Source organism: Charadrius vociferus, unplaced genomic scaffold (assembly GCF_000708025.1).
Source record: "Charadrius vociferus isolate BGI_N301 unplaced genomic scaffold, ASM70802v2 scaffold583, whole genome shotgun sequence".
Lineage (NCBI taxonomy): Eukaryota > Metazoa > Chordata > Aves > Charadriiformes > Charadriidae > Charadrius > Charadrius vociferus.
In genome coordinates this window covers 71,908-94,690 of record NW_009647690.1, presented here as the reverse complement: position 1 = coordinate 94,690, position 22,783 = coordinate 71,908, and the positions used below count along the sequence as shown (strand labels likewise).

The following is a 22,783-nucleotide window of genomic DNA, read 5'->3' as shown; positions in this document are numbered from 1 at the left end:
ATTGTAGCCAGTCTGAGGACAGTGGGGAAGTTGCACAATCGCTTTCCCAGCGGGTTAACCCTAGCAGAGTCTCCAGTACACTCTGGCCTCAATGGGATACGTTCTGGAGGGGGTAAAGTAGACCTTACTTACCAATAGCATAGGTATTGGGGAAGCGCTGTAGGGTTTACATGATGGAGGACTGTGTTAATATTTTTTTTTAAAGGAGATGAAGTTTAGAGTTTTATTTGCTCATATTTGGAAAAACTTCATTTGAACTTTAAATAGTTTGAGCTATATCACCTGAAAATACGACTTAGGCGGTTCTTAAATTATTTTGTTGGTTACTTTTTTAGTGGATAGTGTATGTTCAAATTATTTATATTTGATCTTTATTTCATTTTTTTTGGCATAATTTATAAAGCAGCCATTAATCTGTTCATTAAGTGTTAACTTTTTCCCTTTGCCTAAGGCTCTCATATGAAATTGTGTAGAATAGGTGATTTATTTCAGACAAAATACTAGCAAAAATATCGAAGTTAAGCTTTTTTTTTTCACCTTGTTGTCAAATCCTTAAATATTTTGTGCAAGTCCTAGTTAAGAATACAGCTTTTGTCCAATTTCTTTAGAGTCTGGGAGTCTTAGCACATCTTGAGAAGTTGAGGCTTAAGTTACTTTGTTTAAACATCAAAAACTAAAAGTAGGACAGTTTTTTCTTTCATTACTCACTGCAAAATCAAGTCGGGTGCAGCCACGCCGGCTGCAAAACCGTGCCACATTCTTCTCTTTGACTTTTCTCATCTGTGACAGAGATTTCTGGTACAAAGGATCAAAAGTCAGACATGCCCTTTGAAAAATGAGAAAATTCAGAGTTGTAAAAGTAACATGAGAGTTAAAGACGACTGACTTTTTAATTTAATAGTTAGCATTTCCTTAATTTTCTTTTTTCCCCTTTCCCCCCATTTAAATATATCAAAACATTGAAGTATAAAGAGAATTTGGGATGAAGGACTAAAGATGACTCAGCCTCCATCAATGTCTGCCCTGTTTTTCTTCTTAAAAAAAAAAAAAAAACCCAAAACTTTTACCATATTGTAGGCACTAAAACATAGATTTTACCCACCAGAAATAATGAGATGTTTCAATCCTGTAGATTTTTGCTTGATGGCAGAAAATGGCACTTTTTTAATGTTTAGGGAGCATAACACTTCGAAAAATTTCACGCTTCAGAAGTGACAAGCCTGCATGACTGTATTATGTGGTATTTTACTTTGGCCCACTATATATTGAAGTATCATCTGCAAAGTACTGTACAAGACTTTTTATTAAGATGTTATGTTCCACGGTACCGTAAAACCCCTGAACTGAATTAAATCCAGCAGGTACCTAGCAAATTTCAATTAATGTCAGTGAAAAGTCTCCGACTGAATATAATAAAAATTAAAAGATATCCTTCAAATAGTGATGGCTTCATTTTCTAAAGGTCCTGAAATGAGAGCGCACCCCGTCCCAGGCACAGCCTTTCGTGGAATTGGAGCCTTCATTTGCGCTCCCTTGGCTTCCAAAAGGCCACTGTCCATATTTGCATCTCATCCTGGGGCTCAGTAGTTGAAGGTGATGAAGATGTGTGGTTTCACTTTTAAAAAGAGCGTGCTTTCATATAGATGTTGATATAGATGTTGTATAAGCTGTTTCCAGAAGTAGGTGAATCTTAAGGTCAAAGAGTTGTATATGAGATAAAATATGTGACTAAAAAAAGGGTCACTTACTGTACTGCCATCTGCTCTTACCAGCGTTAAACGCCTGCCGATAACCTTGTTAAAACCAGGCTGAAATGTGAGGGAAGTATAGGAATCGATTAAGCCATTTAAAATTTACTAGAATAATACTTGCGAGGTATGAAGCACCTTCCCCTTGAGGACCGGACCTAGTACTGTCTAGACCTGATCGTACTAATCTCACAAATACTGTATCATGGTAGGTAAGTATCGTTTCTTACAGATGAGGTTGCTGAGACACAGACAAATAACATGCCTCCGGTGATACACGACCCAGAAATAAAACACAGCCTTTATTTATTATGAAGAAATTAGGGAGTAAATTGCAAATGACTGTTTGCCTCTCCCTAAGACTGCTACTGCCTAGCAACGATTGCCGGATAGGATAAACATCGTTAACTGTAAAAAGTGTAATGTCTAAGAGACATTAGGAGTGCTGATATGCAGTCTTGAGGTGTCTGCGTACTATTTTAAAATATTATCTGGCTTTGCGTTTTGGGTCTCCGAGTAGTCCCAGCCTTGCCCGTGGTGTGCATATGCACGCGTGCGCGCACTCCTGTGTACGTGATGGAAGTTGTGTCGCAGCGATGCTATAATTGCGTAGAGTGGGGAAATGCTTCTGCAGCCAAAATAAAAATTAGAAATCTTGCACACTGCATACAGAAGCTTCTCAGGAAATCATCCGAGCTTTCTTTTCTTGTCAGGCTGGGGAATATGCCACTTAATTTCCCCTGACAGAAAACATATCACCTCATCAGCAGCCCTAAAAAATGACAAAACATCCCCGCTGAAAAAGACTGACTGCCAAAAGCTTTCACTGCCACTGCAGCAAGGGGGACGGGGAGAGGAGGGGCGCGCTTCAGAAATTTCAGGAAAGTAGAAAAATCTTCCCGGCTACCTGTAGAGTTCCCACTGTTATGCCTTGTATTGCCGCAAAACATTCATTTCATAGTCAAGGTGTGACCCTTGAAGAATTAATTTGAGCCAGAGAGTACACGGCCATTTAATTCTAAAAGAATAATTTATACTCCTGAGTCTGGATCGTGTGAAATTCTCTTACAGTGTTTGAGCCAAGGCAAACATCTCGATGCAAAATCCATACCTGCGGATCTCTTACATATTTAAGTGACAGAACAAATGCGGCTCAGTCACATACTGTACCGTATGCATTAACCTGTAGCAGCGGTGACCTCATCTGAAGTTACTGTGTAGTTTCTTAAAGGCATTGTAGCGCTGCTAATAACAAAATTTGAATTTATTGCAATACTTGCTACTGTAATTTGGCATAAATTAGTAAGGTGTCTTAAATAAACCTCAAAATTCTCTTGAATCGTTGCGATTCTGAATTGCACGCGATTACATTCAGAGTCTGTATGTCAAGTGATACATCAGGATCTTTATAGGCAATTATCATAATATTTATCATTGCTTCAGTATGTTTGTATTGCTGGGCTTTTTTCTTTTCTTTTTTTTATAAACCAAAATCAGGATCATAGAATCGTAGAATGGTTTAGGTTGGAAAGGACCTTGAGGACCACCGAGTTCCACCCCCCCTGCCATGGGCAGGGACACCTCCCACCAGCCCAGGTTGCCCAAGGCCACGTCCAGCCTGGCCTTGAACACCTCCAGGGATGGGGCCTCAACAACCTCTCTGGGCAACCTGTGCCAGTGCCTCACCACCCTCAGTGAAAAACTTCTTCCTAATGTTTAATCTAAACCTGCCCTCTTCCAAGAACGTTTTTATTGTCACTCTGCATATTTGTGGAACTCCTGCACCAGTGTATTTTTCCCCATGCTAAAGCAGTAATTTTGTCGGTCAACAGTGACAGAGATAAGTGGCATGTATATATAAGCACACTACCTCTGGTAAATATCTTAATATTGTATTTTTATATAAATATACTATAATAGACCAGCTTCCTGTTACAGTGAAATTACACAGTCACATAGAGGACTGCATAATTCACATTGCTGCATGAATGCTTCTGATTCTCACGTTGCAAAGATAATTCTCAAGCTGTGAACTGGGTGGCAACTGGTGCTGTCGTGTCCGTATTAACTGTTCGGACAGCCTGAAACTTAAGCCTGTGGGGAATTTTGAATTGTCTTTTTTCATTTCGGTGGGGATTAGACTCTTGGCATGTAGTGGAGTAGAATGCATTGGAATAATTCCGGGTTTCCGAGAGTTGCTGAAGCGATGATGAAATCTACGGCTGGAGGTTTTTCTGTCATATAGCTGGGTGGTCATCTGTTGTGTGACAGAAATGGTTTCCATTTTTTATTTGTGAGATGGATATCTGCCAATCGTTTGGCTTAAAAGAGGGGCCGGAGGACCCCTGGGAGAGAGTGGGATACAAATGTTCCAGCAGGTTGTGCGCCTTCTGCATCCAGCCCCGTAGAGATGGTGACTGCAGTACACGGTCAGTCCTTTGTAACGTACCCTCTGCAGGATGTAAAATCCTTCCAAGGTACATATATGTATGTATAGGTATATTCTGTACACACATACGTGTATTACAAACATAAATAACATATCTATGTGTGCCATATGTTTGGCACATCGGCGTTCTGATCTGGCTGGAGGTTTTTGTTATATATAGTTCCCTAAGTCCAAAGTATTCAGATCTGGGTCTTGACCAGCAATGGAACTATGACTGTCGTTTAGGTACATGTTGTGACTTTGAACATTTCAGAGCCAAGTTGGCTGGCTGAGGCCTTCCACGTATTAAATTCAGGACTGTAATAATGGACTTCCATTGGCCTGGTCCCAAAGATTTCTGCATTGTAGCGATCTGGGAGTTAGGAAAAGTTAAAACTATGTGAGTAGCTACTTCCATTTGAATGAGTTTAGCAAAACTTGCTGGCTTTAGAAAATGCAACGGTTTTTCTTCTAAGATGTATCCAGAAAGCTAACTGGTTAGGAAAGCCTGTCCCAAAATTTTTTAGACTTAGTCCCCAAATGCCTTTTAAAATCAAACTTAATTTAGATAAAGAAATTCCTGGTTTTAGCTGTAATATTTTGAGTCTACACAGTATGTCTGAGGACATTGCAGCAATAGGGTTTTTTTTTGTTTGTGCAAATTCTTTTTTAACAGACACTATTTTAAAATTCTATAATGAAAGTATTTATTAGCAAATAAATATAAAAACAATCTCCCTAGGGCCAGGAGGGGATTGTGGTGGTGCTTGTTTTACCTTGCTTGTTCCTGGCAGTGACATGATGCAGTACTATTTAATAAAATATAATTTCTGCAGGGGTGGGATTTTGAAGTCCTTGAAAACATTAGCACTTATAATCCTGTATAGATTAAGGAGTGAGTAATGCAGTGAAAATAAGTCCCAAGGACGTAATTATAGGATACTGTTTGGTTGTGTACTGCTTGTCCTGCCAACGTGAAGAAGCAGGCGCACCGAGAAGAGTATGGTTGGAGAAATTTGAGGGATATAATTGGGGTGTGCTGGAGAGACTGATGCAGAACAGACATCTTTTCCATCTCCTCTGATGCCCCACATCAGCTCACATCGCTCATTTGAAGATTTCTAGGCATTTCTTGAAATTACCCAAGTTGGAGTTGAACCAGAGAATGGAAATAACTTACTTGTATTGCAGAATACCTCTGTATTTTAAAGATACTTACATTCAATGTTCATAATGACTCTCCTCCTTAAATTCAGTATATTGCTGCTCCTTGTAACCAGCCATAAATTCTCTACAGCCCTGGATGTGCTGATACACTAGAAATTGATGCATCTTGTTTATTAGTTCAATATCATCAAATAGCCGGGGGAATTCCTGCAGGAGGCATTTTTACGCAGGGCTTTCGCCGGCAAAACAACTCCAGCAATGCCAATGGGAGGTTGCGTATTTCTGTCTCATACAGCGAGAGCTCGGGAGAAACTGGTTTTGATACACCTTCAAGTGCAAACATGAACTGTGTGCAGAGGACTTGCTTTCTTGTGCATCACTCCCAGCAGCGGTGGCTTAGCAGGCCGAGTTCATTGGTGTTTGTTACCAACTCTTGAGTCTTTTGTGTGTTTTCCAGATATAGCTGGCTGGAACTTGTTCAAGCATTTGATTTGTTGGTGTACAAAAAAGGAAGACGCTTCCCTCACTCTCTCCCTTACCAGTGTAGCTTGCTGCAGTTCCTACAGGATGAAAAAGAAATGAGAAGATAGCTTTGAACACCTCTGTGGAAGAACTCCTAAAAGGACAGATCTGAATAGTTGGGTGTAGGAGTTGTGCTGTTTTCATTTTCAGTGTGTGATAAATGGGATTTTGCCTGCTCGTGTGGTTTCTCTTCAGAAATTAGAGCTACCAGCTTCCAGTGTGGACACACATTTGAATACGATTGAGCTACGGTTGAGTTTACAGTTCAAGAGGTCCCATTTCCCATCATCTTAGCTGCCATCACAGTGTAGGTGCCTGCTGTTAGCCTGCCCCCACTGTGAAGGACGAAGTCGTAGTTCAGGGCGCAGCAAAAGGTCCCTCAGGTCCGGCTCAGATGTTGGCTGGAGTCCAGCCATGCCATCTCCCACAGCATAACTTCAGTGATAGTTCTTAGATCCAATGATCTTACGTTTATAATGCAACATAAGAAAAGACACACAAATCGCACGACAGTATGGTTGGAGACCACAGTTTTTGAGAGACTGAATGCAGTCTCGTAAGATACACACGATATCTGAAGAGATCTTTCTTACTTCTTACTTGGTGCTATCACATGAGATTCAGTTTGCAACTTTGTAATCTATATGAATCTAATTCCTAAATTTATTTTCTGTCACTCATTTATGACAAAATGTGTTGTTATCTTAGCAGTATTACAGACCAGATCGTAATAACGTCAGCCGAAATGTGTAATGTGATATTTGCTAATAGCATATAGTGTAGCTCATGAATATTTGGCATTTTGTTTTCCCAGTTGCTTCGTAGTTTAGAGAGAATTTTCTCATTTGAGCTTGTCACTTCTGATGCCGATTCATCCTTTATTGTCTTCCAGCTTGCCACGTTAGAATTCCCTCCGAAGAAGCTCTTTGGAAACAAGGATGAACGAGTGATTGCAGAACGACGGAGTCACTTAGAGGTAATGCCGACTTTTTAACGGGCTTTTACGGTGTATTTAGGTGGAGTACTCTCTGCTTGACCAACAGAAACCATTCCCATATGGTCAAAGTTAAATAGCCTGCTTGTAACTATGAAGTTACTTGCTGCCTCATTTAACGCAGGAGATGGCAGCAGTAGATTGCAAAGTAATGAAACATGCCTTGAAAAAAAAAAAAATTAATCCTAGTCTAGGAAAAAAAGCGTCTCTTTAGAGATATTCATAGGAGGTACATTTATTTAAGGGGGAAAGGTTGTGGATGAGGTAAGTGTTCACTGTAGACAGATGGTCTCTGTGCGAGACAAGATTAAAAAAAATATTGTTGCTTTAAACGCAATTTGTTAGCTGAAGATTTACTATTTTATCATAGTTACTATATCCAAATATCCTATGACAGAAGGAAAGTAATATTTAGGCATCTCGGAGCTTTATTTTGTAACCCACCTTTCTGAACGTATTTTTTTCTTCAATTAGTTTTAAAAATTAATTTTATGGTGGACAAGGTTACTGAGTATATGAGGGTTGGGTTTTTTTTTCTTTTCTGCAGTGCCATGTGGATGGTATGACTTTCACTTCTATCACACATTAGGTCTTTATATTTCTATGTTAATGCGTGTGTTATTGCAGCCCGGGGGCAGGAGGTGGGGTTTTGGGAAATAAAGAAGAGGCGTGAACAAAGACTAAACCATACACCCCGCAACTATATTGTAGCCACATGGGGATTACCTGATCATGCAAGCCATTAAGAATTATATTCTTTGTAGAGCTAAAGTAGCATTAAGGAGAGTTTTAGAGAAATGAATATAAAAGTAGATTGCTTCCAACTGGAATCTTTTCTTGCATGTTTTGAATTTTTTTCTATGTACTTCACCTTTTCTTTGATCTACAAACAAAGCATCCACCCACTGACTTTTGATGTGAGCCTGTCTTACGTGTAGCTCAAAAAGCAATCTGTTTTTTTGTTTCATGTCCTCTATAGAGGGCATAAAGGAATGGCCACATTCCAGTCTAGTACTCAATTTGCATATTTTTGTACCAGTAAGAAATTTAATCCCTTAATCTTTCTGACCTTTCATTGATTTACTTACAGATTTTATTGTAATGTTAAAACTGCTGTGTGTAGTGATGCTTTGATCATGGTCCTGTAGTACTTACAGCTCTCTGTATAGCCAGTTTGTAGTTTAAAATTAAATTGTATCTATTTTAACTAAATTAAGTAATTAAGACTTTATTACCTATATATTTTGCAAACATAATAATATAATATGACCACTGTTCACATGAGTGTTTTGCCATATGCCAGATAGTGCACGTGGCCATGCCACTCAACAGCGCTGACAAATCACTTGGTGTTGGGCAAACTGAAGATCATAGTGTAGCTCATGAATATTTGGCATTTTGTTTTCCCAGTTGCTTCGTAGTTTAGAGAGAATTTTCTCATTTGAGCTTGTCACTTCTGATGCCGATTCATCCTTTATTGTCTTCCAGCTTGCCACGTTAGAATTCCCTCCGAAGAAGCTCTTTGGAAACAAGGATGAACGAGTGATTGCAGAACGACGGAGTCACTTAGAGGTAATGCCGACTTTTTAACGGGCTTTTACGGTGTATTTAGGTGGAGTACTCTCTGCTTGACCAACAGAAACCATTCCCATATGGTCAAAGTTAAATAGCCTGCTTGTAACTATGAAGTTACTTGCTGCCTCATTTAACGCAGGAGATGGCAGCAGTAGATTGCAAAGTAATGAAACATGCCTTGAAAAAAAAAAAAATTAATCCTAGTCTAGGAAAAAAAGCGTCTCTTTAGAGATATTCATAGGAGGTACATTTATTTAAGGGGGAAAGGTTGTGGATGAGGTAAGTGTTCACTGTAGACAGATGGTCTCTGTGCGAGACAAGATTAAAAAAAATATTGTTGCTTTAAACGCAATTTGTTAGCTGAAGATTTACTATTTTATCATAGTTACTATATCCAAATATCCTATGACAGAAGGAAAGTAATATTTAGGCATCTCGGAGCTTTATTTTGTAACCCACCTTTCTGAACGTATTTTTTTCTTCAATTAGTTTTAAAAATTAATTTTATGGTGGACAAGGTTACTGAGTATATGAGGGTTGGGTTTTTTTTTCTTTTCTGCAGTGCCATGTGGATGGTATGACTTTCACTTCTATCACACATTAGGTCTTTATATTTCTATGTTAATGCGTGTGTTATTGCAGCCCGGGGGCAGGAGGTGGGGTTTTGGGAAATAAAGAAGAGGCGTGAACAAAGACTAAACCATACACCCCGCAACTATATTGTAGCCACATGGGGATTACCTGATCATGCAAGCCATTAAGAATTATATTCTTTGTAGAGCTAAAGTAGCATTAAGGAGAGTTTTAGAGAAATGAATATAAAAGTAGATTGCTTCCAACTGGAATCTTTTCTTGCATGTTTTGAATTTTTTTCTATGTACTTCACCTTTTCTTTGATCTACAAACAAAGCATCCACCCACTGACTTTTGATGTGAGCCTGTCTTACGTGTAGCTCAAAAAGCAATCTGTTTTTTTGTTTCATGTCCTCTATAGAGGGCATAAAGGAATGGCCACATTCCAGTCTAGTACTCAATTTGCATATTTTTGTACCAGTAAGAAATTTAATCCCTTAATCTTTCTGACCTTTCATTGATTTACTTACAGATTTTATTGTAATGTTAAAACTGCTGTGTGTAGTGATGCTTTGATCATGGTCCTGTAGTACTTACAGCTCTCTGTATAGCCAGTTTTTAGTTTAAAATTAAATTGTATCTATTTTAACTAAATTAAGTAATTAAGACTTTATTACCTATATATTTTGCAAACATAATAATATAATATGGCCACATATGAGTGGTTTGCCATATGCCAGATAGTGCACGTGGCCATGCCACTCAACAGCGCTGACAAATCACTTGGTGTTGGGCAAACTGAAGATCCTCCATGGCTAAGAGGGAGTTAAATAAAGAGGAGAAGGAGCCAAGCAAATGGTACTATCCTTGCCATGAAGACTTTGATGCAACAAGCTGGTCAAAGCCCCCTTATGTCTGGGTCTCTAATCATGGCATTTTCTTTTCATTGTATATTTTGCAGTGGTTTGCTCTGGTTTTGCCAATGGTTGGAGAGTTTCAGCCAACATAGCTGCGGCCTCGTTGGTGAAGAGTGGGAGAAACCACCTAAGTAGTGATGGTTTCCAAAGTCACATAATGGTTTGAAGGCTCAAAGCACATCTTGAGTTATACTGGGAAGGTATTTGGCAGGCAGGGAAAGTGCGATAGTGGAAAATGGCACAGGCACCAGTTCTATTTAAAATACTGGCTGTTACTGCCTCGTGGCTTTCAGTCCGGCATGAACCTTGGGCACACTTCAATGGGCTAACTGGAAAGTAGTAAATGGATGGATTGCCTCTGTAAGGGACGCGGTTTCTCAGCATTTTGATGATAGAATGTTTTTCAGGTGGGAATTTGGTCAGGTAAGGGCATTGGAGCTTGGCAACAAGCAGAAACATGACTTGTATTCAGTTGGCTTTCTACCTGATCCTATACCTTGATTTGCTGAAAACCCATTGCAATCTCTTTCAAACCTCACAGAAGATGTATTGTTATAGCCGCAGTATGGTATAAAAGCTTATTTGATTGTTCCACAGGGTTAGTCAAAAGCTAATAAGCTAATACAGCGTTTTTAGGAAAAGTGAAGCACAGCTTGCAGGCCAACAAAAATGTATATTCTTATCCGACGTCTGTGCTGACTTTATTGACTGAAAACAGATGACAGCCTGACAAATATCAGCCTGAGAAGTGTTCTGAACAAATATTCTGTGTTGTAAGATCATTAATAGAGCTGTCATCCCGGTGGAGGATGACAACGAAATTACTTTGCTCTTCCAGTTTTCGCATCAGGTATTTATACATCTGGAATATCGTGACTTCACGTTGTTTTTCCTGATTTTTTTGGATTGAAGTGGGATAATACAGCTTTGACTAGTCTAGGGCTTTCTACAGGTCATTTCTGAGCAACAGCAGTCTCTTTTTTTTTTTTTTTTTTTTTTTTTTTTTTTTTTTTTTTTTTTAATTTACATTTTTTAACTATGCACATACAAATTAAAATTCAAACTTCACTGTACACCTGTGTGAGGGATAAGACAACTTAAGCTGTGATATCAGCTAAACAGCCTGACTAGAGTATTTGCTGGAATTAGCAGTTGGTTACTGAAATGGCCTTGCAGGCTCTTTACATCAAAACTAAATTGCAGCTTTCAGTCTGGTCTGGGAAAATGATGCAGAGCATCTGGGAGTTATAGGAACAAAATTACTCTTCCAGTTAACTAAGCGTACAACAATCGGAGAGCTGGTTCTAGTGCAGATATCTGAACAGTTATTTTATTTGACTCCGGCTTTAGTCAAGGAAACTTTCCTTGCGCCTAGTTATAAAAAGGTTTGTCCAAAACATCCTTCGTGGGACAGTTTAGGAAGAGTTCGGTTTTTCCTACGCGTCACCTCTTGGATTCTTGCCGCAGCGGGAGAAGTGCTGAGGACAGCAGGGGGGTTTGCGGTACCTCTTAAGGCAACTGGGATCGGGGGGGTGGCTGTAGGGTTTGCTTTATTTTAGGGTTGTCGTGTAAAGTTATCTTATTTCAGCTTGAGATGAGAAGTGGGTATATTTCATCATAATGGAGGTGAAATTACTTTGAGGAGAAGACTCCAGAGAGCCCCAAATTATGAAGATCGTAGTTTAAAATCACAAGAAATGCAAAGTTTATGTAAATATGAAGTTCCTATATTTATCCTTTTTATCGTAGCCAGTACAAATGCTTAATAACCAAAAGCTTCACAATATCTTGTTGGTCAGAAAGCGCATTATGCATCCTATTTTTGTGTGAAATGAACTTGAAGAGAGAAGTCTTTGATCTCTAGCGTGATACATAGTTGCAATGTAAACACTTTTGCCTGGGTGTTTGTTGGTATAATAGAAAGTCTTTTGACCAATATCATACATTTCCACAGAGGTTTGGAAAAATAACACGCAAGTTTGCACAAAGGCTTTCCCTAAACATCTTAAGAGAAAACACCTAAATTGTATTTAAAATTACCTATCCGAAATGCCCTATTGCAATCTGTTAATTTAGTATTTCATCAGGGACCTGTTGCAGGGCAAAACTCTAAATTAATTGTTCCACAGTCTAAAGACTGTAATTTCACTTCAGAGCCAACCTTGCCTGATTAAATCCGCCTTAAATGAAACAGCCAAGAATTCTTTTGATTAAAGTTAATGAATAGAAGTTAGTGTGTATCTATCCTTTCACGCAATTAGAAATCAGTAGATAAGGGTATAGGATCCTTTTTTAAAATGAAACCAGATGATGTATATTCCTTTTTTTTATTTTTTAAGCAAAAACTTTGTGAAGGAAACACACGTCACAAGAGAGACGTGGTTCAGTGAGGGTATCTGTTCCTGTTTTAACTGCAGAATATCTTTTATTCCTTGGCGAGTTGCTCAATCTGTGGATGACAGTAAAAAGCAGTTTTCCTGAAATCCCAGCTTCTCGGGATATTGCATTGCTGTATCGCGTCATTATGTTTCTTCTCCTAGACTCATGCTTTGTTGTAGTAACGAAGATTATCATTAGCCCTGTTTTCCCATCGTGCAGCCAGAAAATCCGGGCAGGAGCGACTGTCGAAGCTGACAGGGCAGATTGAGTTGTGCATCTTGACTCCTTGGTCAGAGGCCTTGCAGCCATGGGCCCACTAGGCTGTCTTTTCTGCTCCTGCAGTCACCACTGTGCTTAGGAAAAAACCCAATTGTTATGCTGACAAAATCCCAACAGGTTGTTGCTTAAAAAGGAGAAGAAAAACTCCCCCCAAACCTCAGCCTGTCTCCCTGTCTCTGCTCCCTGTTTCCCCGCTCTCTGTTCCCGCTGCTGCATTTCCTCAGGTTGGTTTGGGGACGGCAAAGGGGAACACGCAAAATCCGCGAGGGGGGATGCACCGACAGACAGCTCCGTGGTCGGTAGGAGTCGTGTGTCTCCTTTTGCTGCCACTTACAGAGCTCAGGGAATGAAAGAAAGTCAACCTGGAACAGTATGGTAAAGCGACCCCGCTTCAGGTTTTGTAGGAGCACATACATCTTCCTGGCGCTGTCTCTGCTCTTCTTTTTTCTTGGTACTTTGAACCTCTTTAAAAGATAGACACGCTCAATTTATTTAAAATTAATAATACAATTGTCCTTAACCTTCTCACTTCCTGATGTCGCCTAATGAGGTTTTCAATGATAGGTGTTAATGCAAGAGGCAGAAATAAATCTTGTATGGACTGCATAATTCAATTATGCTCTCGAATCTGCAGAACTGGCCGGGGAAAGCGTTGTAGGCACTGAACTAACTGAGGTATTTCTGATACCTGCAGTCAACCTTAAGCTTCTTGAACTTCTTTAAGAAGATTAAGATTATTTAACTTTTTGGTTTTAGTTTGTATCCTCATTTGAGTTCCTTTGGAGGTGATAATCTCTAGGGGGTTTATGTATAGGGCTCTAAAGCTAGCCGCTCCAATTTTCCCCTTTAGAAGTCAGATTCTGCTGGTTCTGCACGGCTCCAAGAATCTGGTTCTTAAGGAAAACATGCAATAATGGAAACAGCACCTTCCCTTGAACTTGAATTCATTCTTTTTGTTTAAGTGTAGTATTAATTTCAGAATGAACACCCAGCAAAAGAAATGTCTGAGAAAAAACAAAACAAAATATTTGTCGAAAAATTCACAGAATCACAGAATTCACAGAATGGTTAGGGTTGGAAGGGACCTCTGGAGATCATCTAGTCCAACCCCCCTGCCAGAGCAGGGTCACCTACAGCACGTTGCACAGGACAGCGTCCAGGCGGGTTTAGTATGTCTCCAGAGTGGGAGACTCCACCACCTCTCTGGGCAGCCTGTTCCAGTGCTCCCCTACCCTCAAAGTAAAGAAGTTCCTTCTCATGTTAAGATGGAACTTCCTATGTTCAAGTTTATGCCCATTACCCCTCGTCCTATCACTGGGCGCCACTGAAAAAAGACTACTCCCATCCCCCTGGCATCCTCCCATTAAGTATTTGTATGTATTAATAAGATCCCCCCTCAATCTTCTTTTCTCTAGACTAAAGAGACCCAAGTCCCTCAGCCTTTCCTCATAAGAAAGGTGCTCCAGTCCCCTAATCATCTTTGTTGCCCTTTGCTGGACCCTCTCCAGCAGTTCCCTGTCTTTCTTGAACTGGGGAGCCCAGAACTGGACACAGTACTCCAGATGCGGTCTCACCAGGGCAGAGTAGAGGGGGAGGATGACCTCCCTCGACCTGCTGGCCACACTCTTCTTGATGCACCCCAGGATGCCATTCGCCTTCTTGGCCGCCAGGGCACATTGCTGGCTCATGGTCATCCTGTTGTCCACCAGGACTCCCAGGTCCCTCTCCACAGAGCTGCTCTCCAGGAGGTCAGCCCCCAACCTGTACTGGTGCATGGGGTTATTCCTCCCCAGGTGCAGTACCCTACACTTGCCCTTGTTGAACTTCATAAGGTTTCTTTCTGCCCAACTCTCCAGCCTGGCGAGGTCACGCTGTAAGGCAGCACAGCCTTCTGGCGTGTCAGCCACTCCTCCCAGTTTTGTGTCATCAGCAAACTTGCTGATGGTACACTCTATCCCTTCGTCCAGATCATTGATGAATATGTTGAACAAAACTGGGCCCAGTACTGACCCCTGAGGGACACCACTTGTTACTAACCTCCAACTAGACTCTGCACCACTAACCACCACCCTCTGAGCTCTATCTGTAAGCCAGTTCTCAAATTCGGACAAATGGAATGTTTGAGTCTGAGACCTCATTTCTTGAGGTTTTCCTTCATGAGGGAGGAAACATTGTAATGAGATTTTTAGGTGATTCATCACCTGAATATTCAGTATGGACTTGATGAGTACATCTCACCAGTATTTGTTTCACAGCTCCATCCCTTAATACGTTTAACCAAGACAGGCTGCTTCGTGCGAGTTACAGGTGAACTGATATTTCTCATGCAAAAGCCCTGTCGGGGGGGGTCAGAGTTACCATTTCTGTTTGATTTTTTTCCTGACTCTGGTGCTGGCCTTTCAAAGCTACTGGTTAGGTGTCAGTTCAAAGTGATTATTAAAAGGAAATGATTAGACTCCAGTATCAGCTTACAACCACATCCCTAATACCAAAGCTTTTTTAAGAAGAGCTTTAAAGCCAGCTGCTCGCCAGCCTGGCTCTTGCAGATTGAATGTTTGTCTCTGACGGTGCGGTTGTAAATACTGTTCTTAGAAGCATCTCAATGAGAAGGACTTCAGAAAGCATTCAGAATACATTGGATAATCATTGAAAGATAAAAAGAAGCTTTTCCTTTTGTTACAGACATGAATGCACGCCAGATATGACTGCTAGCGCAAAGTGAACCACTGCAAATGTCAGTGTTTGATAATTCTGGAGAAGATCATTTCTTACCCGTGGTCTGAACTACAGAATGCAACATCTTGGAGTGATGGTTTTAATTTCCCACTAGACCAATAGGGGTGCACCAGGAGCGCAGGAGGAAAGAGCATAGAGACCACGGAGAGAAGAGGAGAGTGTGTGTGGTTGGGCCATATTGTGAATATCAATTATGTGAAATCCCCGTCGAGGGTAGTTTTGTAGATTAGGGACAGTGCACCGAGTGCCCTTCATAACCTCTAATAACTGCTTAAAAATTTTTAGAAGCAAAAATAACTGTTTCTCAGCAACGACACTGAAGTCTTGCCTTGCCTGCAGACAGTAAAACTTTGCAGTTAGCCATCTGAGAGCAATTTCACACGTCAGGTTCCCAGCCTTCAGCGCATCATGGGGGCTGCCCAAGGCACCTGCCTTTTCTTCTTTGAAGCGGTGGCCCTCAGAGAGAACTTGTAGCAGCTCTCAACAGTGAAGCACTTCATCTTTTTTTTTGGGTGGTGCTGCTTCTCTTGTGAGGCACAGTGGCTTCAAAAAGTGAATAAATAAAATTAATTTTACATATTGATTGCAGTCGCTAGATACAAATAAGTCGAAACTAGGACTTTGCGAACATCAGCAGTTGATCCTATACCAATAAAATGTTTCTTTGATTAAATACCGTAAGACTCTCAGCCAGACCCACAGCAAATGCAAGACATTATTTTTATAATAGCAATAGAAGAGAAATATGGTAGTTTAGAAGGAGTGAAAGCCTGGGGTTATTTTCTGGATGAGTTAATTTTGAGCTTCAGTCCAACAGGCTACTGGGTGCAAAAGGAACAGTGAGCGTAAGCAGCCACTTGGTCTCGTTTGCTCAGACTCAATGTCTTATTCAAATCAGGTCTGAAACCCCCTTTTGCAGAGTTTGCTATAGGCAACTTTACATAATATGCATACCCCTTTACAAGAATTTTGGTGTGTGTTTGTTTAGATGTGTAACTTCAGATTCCTACCTCAAAAATTGGATCTTTTGTGATAAAATGTTTCTCTCCATTACAACCAAAGAATTAAACAGGATGTGCAATTCGGAGACTTTCTTTCCTTTTTAGAGATTTCAGAGTATCAGAAAATAAGGAGGTATGTTTATCATAATTTAGTAAGTTCAGAATATGTGACAGGATACAGTTTGAGCTCTGGTTTAGCTCCACATCATAATGTGTTTAGCCGTCAGTTCAGAATAAATTGCCCAACATCCTCCTACAAATCAAGTTCTGAAGTTGTGTACCTTTATCGGTCTTCAATAATGGCTCTCCACATCCAGATGTGAGCAGATGAATAAAGGGAGCGCTCGACCAAGGACGCTGGGTTGAACTCGGCGCTATCCCTTTTCAAAGGAAGCGTATCCATCATCCTCCAGCATCCGATTTCACCAAAGGAAGCAGAGGGTGATGCATGTCAAGTGCTTTGGTAGCTGTTTGCCAAGGCCACTCTGGCAGACGACACGCTGTCGCTGCTGGCCCAGGGATGCGCGGTCAATTCAATCCCGGCGGTGTTCTTTCTGAATAGATTTTGACAGGACTTGTTTTGACTCGTGCTCCGGAGAAAAGATTGGTTTCCTTCACTAGTCAGGTCTGTTTTGATCTTTTTTAATATGGCCATTCACTTCCAAAAGAAGGCTCACACTGACGGAGCACCTGTAAATCATAGCACTTGCTGGTATTATATTTTTTTTTTTTCTGCCAGCCTACTATTCAGTTTTCATCGGAGCTACTTAAAGCCAAAGAATATAAGCTTTTAGCATGCAGGCGTTGTAAGAAATATTAAGTCCTGTGGATTTTAAATGAATTTCAGGCAGAATAAGATTGTAATTTGGGATGTAGACTGACTTCAGAAGTTAATTCAATTGATGCGGCATAATAGTAATTCAGCATAATGTGCTCATGCCATTAGACTGGCACAGAAAAACGCTCTAAATAGCTATAATGAATAGTTTGGATTTTGAAAACCTAGGAGAGGAATTTCACCTTGAATCATAACTGGCATTTCTCAGAATGCTTGTACATTACGTAAATTCAAAAAGGTGCATGAATTCAAGTAAATTTCAGTACCACCCTGGGTAAAATTAAATTTTAGTGGCACTCAAACAGTTTTGGAGAGGTAGTGGTAAAATCTGCTTTCACCTGTATAGCTGTGAAGGAAACTAACCCCGATTCAAGGAACCTGCATTATGCTGTGCATAAAAAACACGGGGAGAGGTTCCCAAGGGGCTAAAAGTGTAAGTCCTGGGTTTTTAATGGAATTTAGCTGCGTGAAGAGCACGATTCTTACCCGCTTAGTTCCAAAGTCATTTAGTTACCTCTAAACGTGCCCAGAGGAGTGGTGTGTATGGCATTGCTGCTTCTCTCTCTGCTTTGGGTTAAGTCCACCACCAACACAATCTGTTGCCGTGTCAGTGCCACTGCAGTGGCAAGAACGCAAGTCTCTATCGTTCAGTTTTGCAGCTCCAACAAAAGCAAAGGCTGAACTCTTTGCTATCAAAGTAAACTTCTGGTTTTATAGGTCCAGCATTTACAGCCATGTTAACATTTGGGAGCTGTGTAGGTAAATCTGTTCACCAATGAAAGAGCTACATTAAATTTTTGGTAGGAGCTTTCAATCTCATCTCCTCCTATCTATCTCCTTAGCAAACAAGCTCAGTCTAACAATTTAGGAGTTTACACATGTGTAACTCAGTCAACTTGGCAAGATATTTGCTAGTACATTAAAGAAAAAACAACCGGCGTCCCCAGCCGTACTGGTTCCTGTGGTGCCAGGCTTCCGTGGGTAAGAGGACATCCATGCGAGCAAAGTCAGCCAGTAGGACAGCTGGAAGCTTAACGTGGGTGCGTTTCGGGGGAGCCACTGGTGTGCATTGTGCATGGCTGGAGAATTGTACATAGAAGCTACGTGTAGAATTTGTTTTGGATGGAAATCATTGGTGCGTGTTACGTAGTTGGTACGTAGAGGTAAAGACGTGCAAGCACAGGGTAAGGTGATACTGATTGAGAAGGTCGTGATTTATTTATTTTTTAAAAAACCTTTTTTCTTCAATGACTGCTGGGTATTATCTGTAAAGAGCCGTGCTTCTGATTAGGCCTAATCAAAGTGAACAGGAAGGGTTTGATTAAAAGGAGTCAATCCTTTATTCTCGGCTTGTGTAATGGGAAACCAGTTAATCCAGCCCTGAGCCTAATTAATGCTTGCCAATCTGAAGCAAGTAACTCCCCCCCCTTTAGTATTATGACCAACGTGGTAGTGACTTGTTGTGTGGGAATCCGTCTTTATTCTCTTGAAGAATGTCTCCGTGCTCACACAAGTTGTGTGCGACTAGAGCAAGGTCTCTGGTACCTATGGGATAGATATGTTCTGGAGGCATTTTTTTACCTCTGACTCCTCGAGGAAGCTTTGCACAACTTTGACAGTGTCTAATACTGTAGTTTTTGTCAGGAGAGCCCAGCCGTCCTGGTCTTTCTGCCAAAGATACCAGCTCAGGTGATCACGTCATAATTTTGGAAGCTTTCTCTCCAAATTTTTCCCAGAAATAAGATTTTTCAGGCACCAGGTAGTCTCCCAGGCAGTAAGTCTTTTTCACATTGCTATGAAATCACAGCTGCACGTAATGACCTCAGGGTCTGTGCAGAAGATAAATGTGTACGGATCCAGAGGTGACATTAGGTACTTCCTGAAGGGCTTGAAATATCACTTGAGATATTGAATATCGCATGCTGTCCTGCTCACATATTTTACTCAGAACTGCTTTATGATATCTTGCAATATATGTTGAGGTGTTGGGGAAAAGAATTGAAGCCTCGTGTTTTCTTTATTAAAAAAAAAAAAAAAAAAGAAAACCCCACACAAGACCAAAATGTTTCTGAGCTAGTTATTTCTGGTGAGCGGAGAGTTGATCCTAATCTTGAATGGCTGGAGGTGAAGCTATTAGTCATAGTCTGCGTACGGTGCCCCATCCTTTCGAGGTGCTGTACTGCAAAGCAGTGCCACCTTGTATTTTATGATCTTGCTATCTGCCAGTTCTTTCCCGGCTCGCTCAAATTTAGTAAATCCAAAAATGGATCTGAAACTACTTTTAGAGCGCTACCGGAGCATTAATGCTGGCAATTACTCACTCCCAATGAGCCAGTTCAGCCTCAGGTGGTCCCCAAGGGAAGGAGCGATGGTTTTGTTGGCCGGCACAGGGCAGAAGCTGAACCGTGGCAAAGTTAGTCGTGACATGGGGGGCCGAGCTATCCTTGCAGACCACAAGAGGAGCCTGCTGGGACCACTGCCTGGACAAAACACCTTGGTTTGGACAGCTTGAGTACCCCTCGCTGTGCAGTGTTGGGATATTTGGCATAAAAGAACCTGATCCCTTGGAACTCGGTTCAAAAAGAAGCTTCCTATGTTGTGGCTAATGGCTTTTCTTGTCCTCCACACCCGACTCAGATAATCCAGTCCTGTGGGGGGGTTGAGATGTGATGTGTGTCCTGCACGAGGTTTAGCTTGCAGCCCTTTTCCTAAGGGTTCCTGTCTTCTGCGCTCTCCCGGTGGTATCACAGGCTGCAAGCCCAGCTTACCTCCCATGCAACACGTTAATTCTCTCTGACTTTTTCCAGTAAAAAAAAACCAAAACCAAAACCAAACCAAAAAAAAAAAACCAAACCCCAAACCCACAAGGAAGAAGCAGATCCAATGAGGAGTTTGAATCCTGTTTTTCTTGGGAAGATGTGCAATCTCTTCTCTTTGGATTCTGTATCATCACCCCAGACAGGGCCCTTTGCCAGCCTGAAGCCTCTGTGGGACACCATTGCCTGTCAGTGCTGTTTAAACTAGGTGCTTTTTTTTGGTCAGTAGAGACTCGTTAGTGACGATAGCTGTCATTTCTGCTGTGTTTCATATTTGAAAAATCACCCTGGAAGTAATTTTTTTTTTTTTTTCCCCTCTTCAAGATACCAATGGAAAGGTCCAAAAACCAGAAAGTTGGTTAATTTGGGGAAGGATCCCCAAATGTTCATTTTCCTTTGCATATGCCCAAGTCATATTTGTCTCTTTGTAGAAGAGAGAGGCAGGAGACGCAGCCCCATTCCCGCATTACGGCGGGCTCCCTTTGCATGCGTTGTCCTCTGGGCAGATCCCGATTTTTGCCATCACAGAGTGGAAGGGAAGCACGTTCCTCTCTGCTTGTTTTGGGCTAGTGTCTTCCCCGGGAAGATCTTACTTTGCAAATATCTAATTGGGGCATAATGTGGTTTTCCAGAGTCAGGGAATGTGCTTCAATCTGTCTCCTTTTTTGTAATCAGATTCCTATCCTATAGAAAACAGCTGTTGATACCTGCATGTGCTTTGCTCGATGAATAATTCAAATCAAGATTTGATTTAAAGCTTGCAGCACTTAACACCAGTCAACAGAATGATTACGTGATTGGTGCTGAGAGAAACGAGCATCTATATTAAAGGGAGAGAGGAGCCAATGCTCGAAGTTAGATGAGCAAGTTAATTAGTCCTGCCTCTGCCACCGATGACCTTCTGTGACCTTGTGGTAAAGCTTTTGACTGTCAGATTGATGTGTAGGTGTTGAGAGTGGGGGTGTTGTTTCATAGAAAAAAGAGCTATTGTTTCAAAAATCCCCAGAGCCTTGTAAGGCTTATCTTACTGAAGTTTGTGGTGCTTTCAGCTCCCTCAAATATTAGCAGGTGGTATTTATTATGCTAATTGTTAAGTGTTATATTTAAAGAATTTAAAACACTGACTTTTTTTGAGGAAATTGCTAGGCACAGCAGTAGGAGAGAGAAAGCTCAAAGTTTCTTCACGTTCTGGAAGTGCAAGAGTTGGCGAGTTTTTGAACACACCGAAGTTTAATGAAAAATCCAATTCTTCCTAAGCTCTGCTATTGGTCTCCGAGGCTGTCGCTGTTTGTAATGGATTATGAGAACAATGTCATTGAACTGAATTCCTCTTTAATATGCCACAATTGCAAGGATGATAAGAACACTTTCACATTCCACAAAGCGTTTTGATTGTAATGACTTTAATAACTTTAAATTAAGTTATGGATTTATATTAAAATGTATAAAGTTATGAGGTCCCCGCATCACGAAGTAGTGCAAAAATCATTAGAATGACTTTGCTGTGCTGATGGATTGAGCACGAGATGAATGCTGGCCTACTGCTAAAAAGGTGAACCCTATTAAAATGATTTTTAATAGGCTTTTAAAATTGTTGCCGTTTTGCTATTCGCATAATTAAGAGGGAGGGAAAGCTGCTCAAACTAGTAAGTAAAGAAAAACCTTCGGGCCCCACAACACTTTCTCCAGCCTTGTTTCCTTTGCAAACACTTAGAATACAAAGTTAAAACTCGCCAGTACGGCTGTCATCACTTTTAAGTTAAAGGCCACGAAGGTTGCAATGTATGCCAAGAGGGCAGAACTGCTGCTTTTCCTATTTTGGATTTCTTTTAACATGGCTTTCCATCTTTAAGAGTTTGATACGTGCCGTGAGTATTTCTATGCTCTAAACCGGTGTTCCTGAATGTGTATTGAGATGGACCAAGCAACGCCATCGCTGTGTATGTTACCCATTTTACATCCCATAACAGTGCCAGCATCCCATGCCCTCCCATGGAAACGTTTACAAATTCATAATTAGGATGTTTTCCAGCAAACCAGCGATGGAGCAGGTTGAACGCTGTTAGTGGAATGAACCTCCTAAGTGCATTTGGAAGAACACTGATTACCAGACTAAATAATCCAGAACAAATGGCTAGAGTTTTGAAAGACTAACAAACGAAAATGAGTAATAATCCTAAGCCTTTTGGAATATTTGTAGCAGTTAGCTAGTTTTTTCTTTCCAAGGTAATCACGCAAACCTAGCAAAAGTAGGATTGCGATAACGCGGTGCTTGGCATGCTAGGGACAATGATTTTAGATGGTATCAGTGAAGTGCTGGTAGGAAGTCACAGCACTAATTTGTATAAAATTTGGACGTGTTTCTGTGAAGGCACCCGCAGCTTGCCAGTGTCTGCTAAGAATTTTTCTTTAATGGAGCACATCAAAAGATACCAGAGTGCTTCCCACCTAGTTTTAACTCAGCACAAATAACATTATTCTGTAAATAGAGAAAAATCGTATCTGCTGCTGGAAATGGATTTAATATAAAAGCTTTGAAAACAGCTCTCCCCCTGCCCACTGAGTCCTGGCAGAGGAAATCCTTTCATCTAGCCTTGCTGCTGCTCCAGCAGCTTCCAGCGCCTTCCTGGGTTGCAATGAAGTCCGTGCGAGTCCCTTTGGGGTCTCTAAGAAAGTTTTCTTTCCATCATTTCTGGCACTTGGTGTTGATGTGCTTCTGCCCCTTTCCCTGCTTGCTGTGTCATCCTCTCCCTATCCCATCTGAATTTGGGAAGCGTCTTTCCACACACCGGTAAGGAGGGACCGCTCTT

The 22,783-nt window shown here is 41.0% G+C and overlaps 1 protein-coding gene across 1 annotated transcript in view; it reads left to right on the top strand.

Annotated features, from left to right (window-relative positions):
* KIF16B (kinesin family member 16B) overlaps positions 1–22,783 on the top strand; it is a 126,302-nt gene that overhangs the window by 101,103 nt on the left and 2,416 nt on the right. Inside the window, exon 25 of the mRNA XM_009881419.1 lies at positions 6,758–6,841. Within this exon, the coding sequence (XP_009879721.1) occupies positions 6,758–6,841 (84 nt within the window). The remainder of the gene's footprint in view (positions 1–6,757; positions 6,842–22,783) is intronic.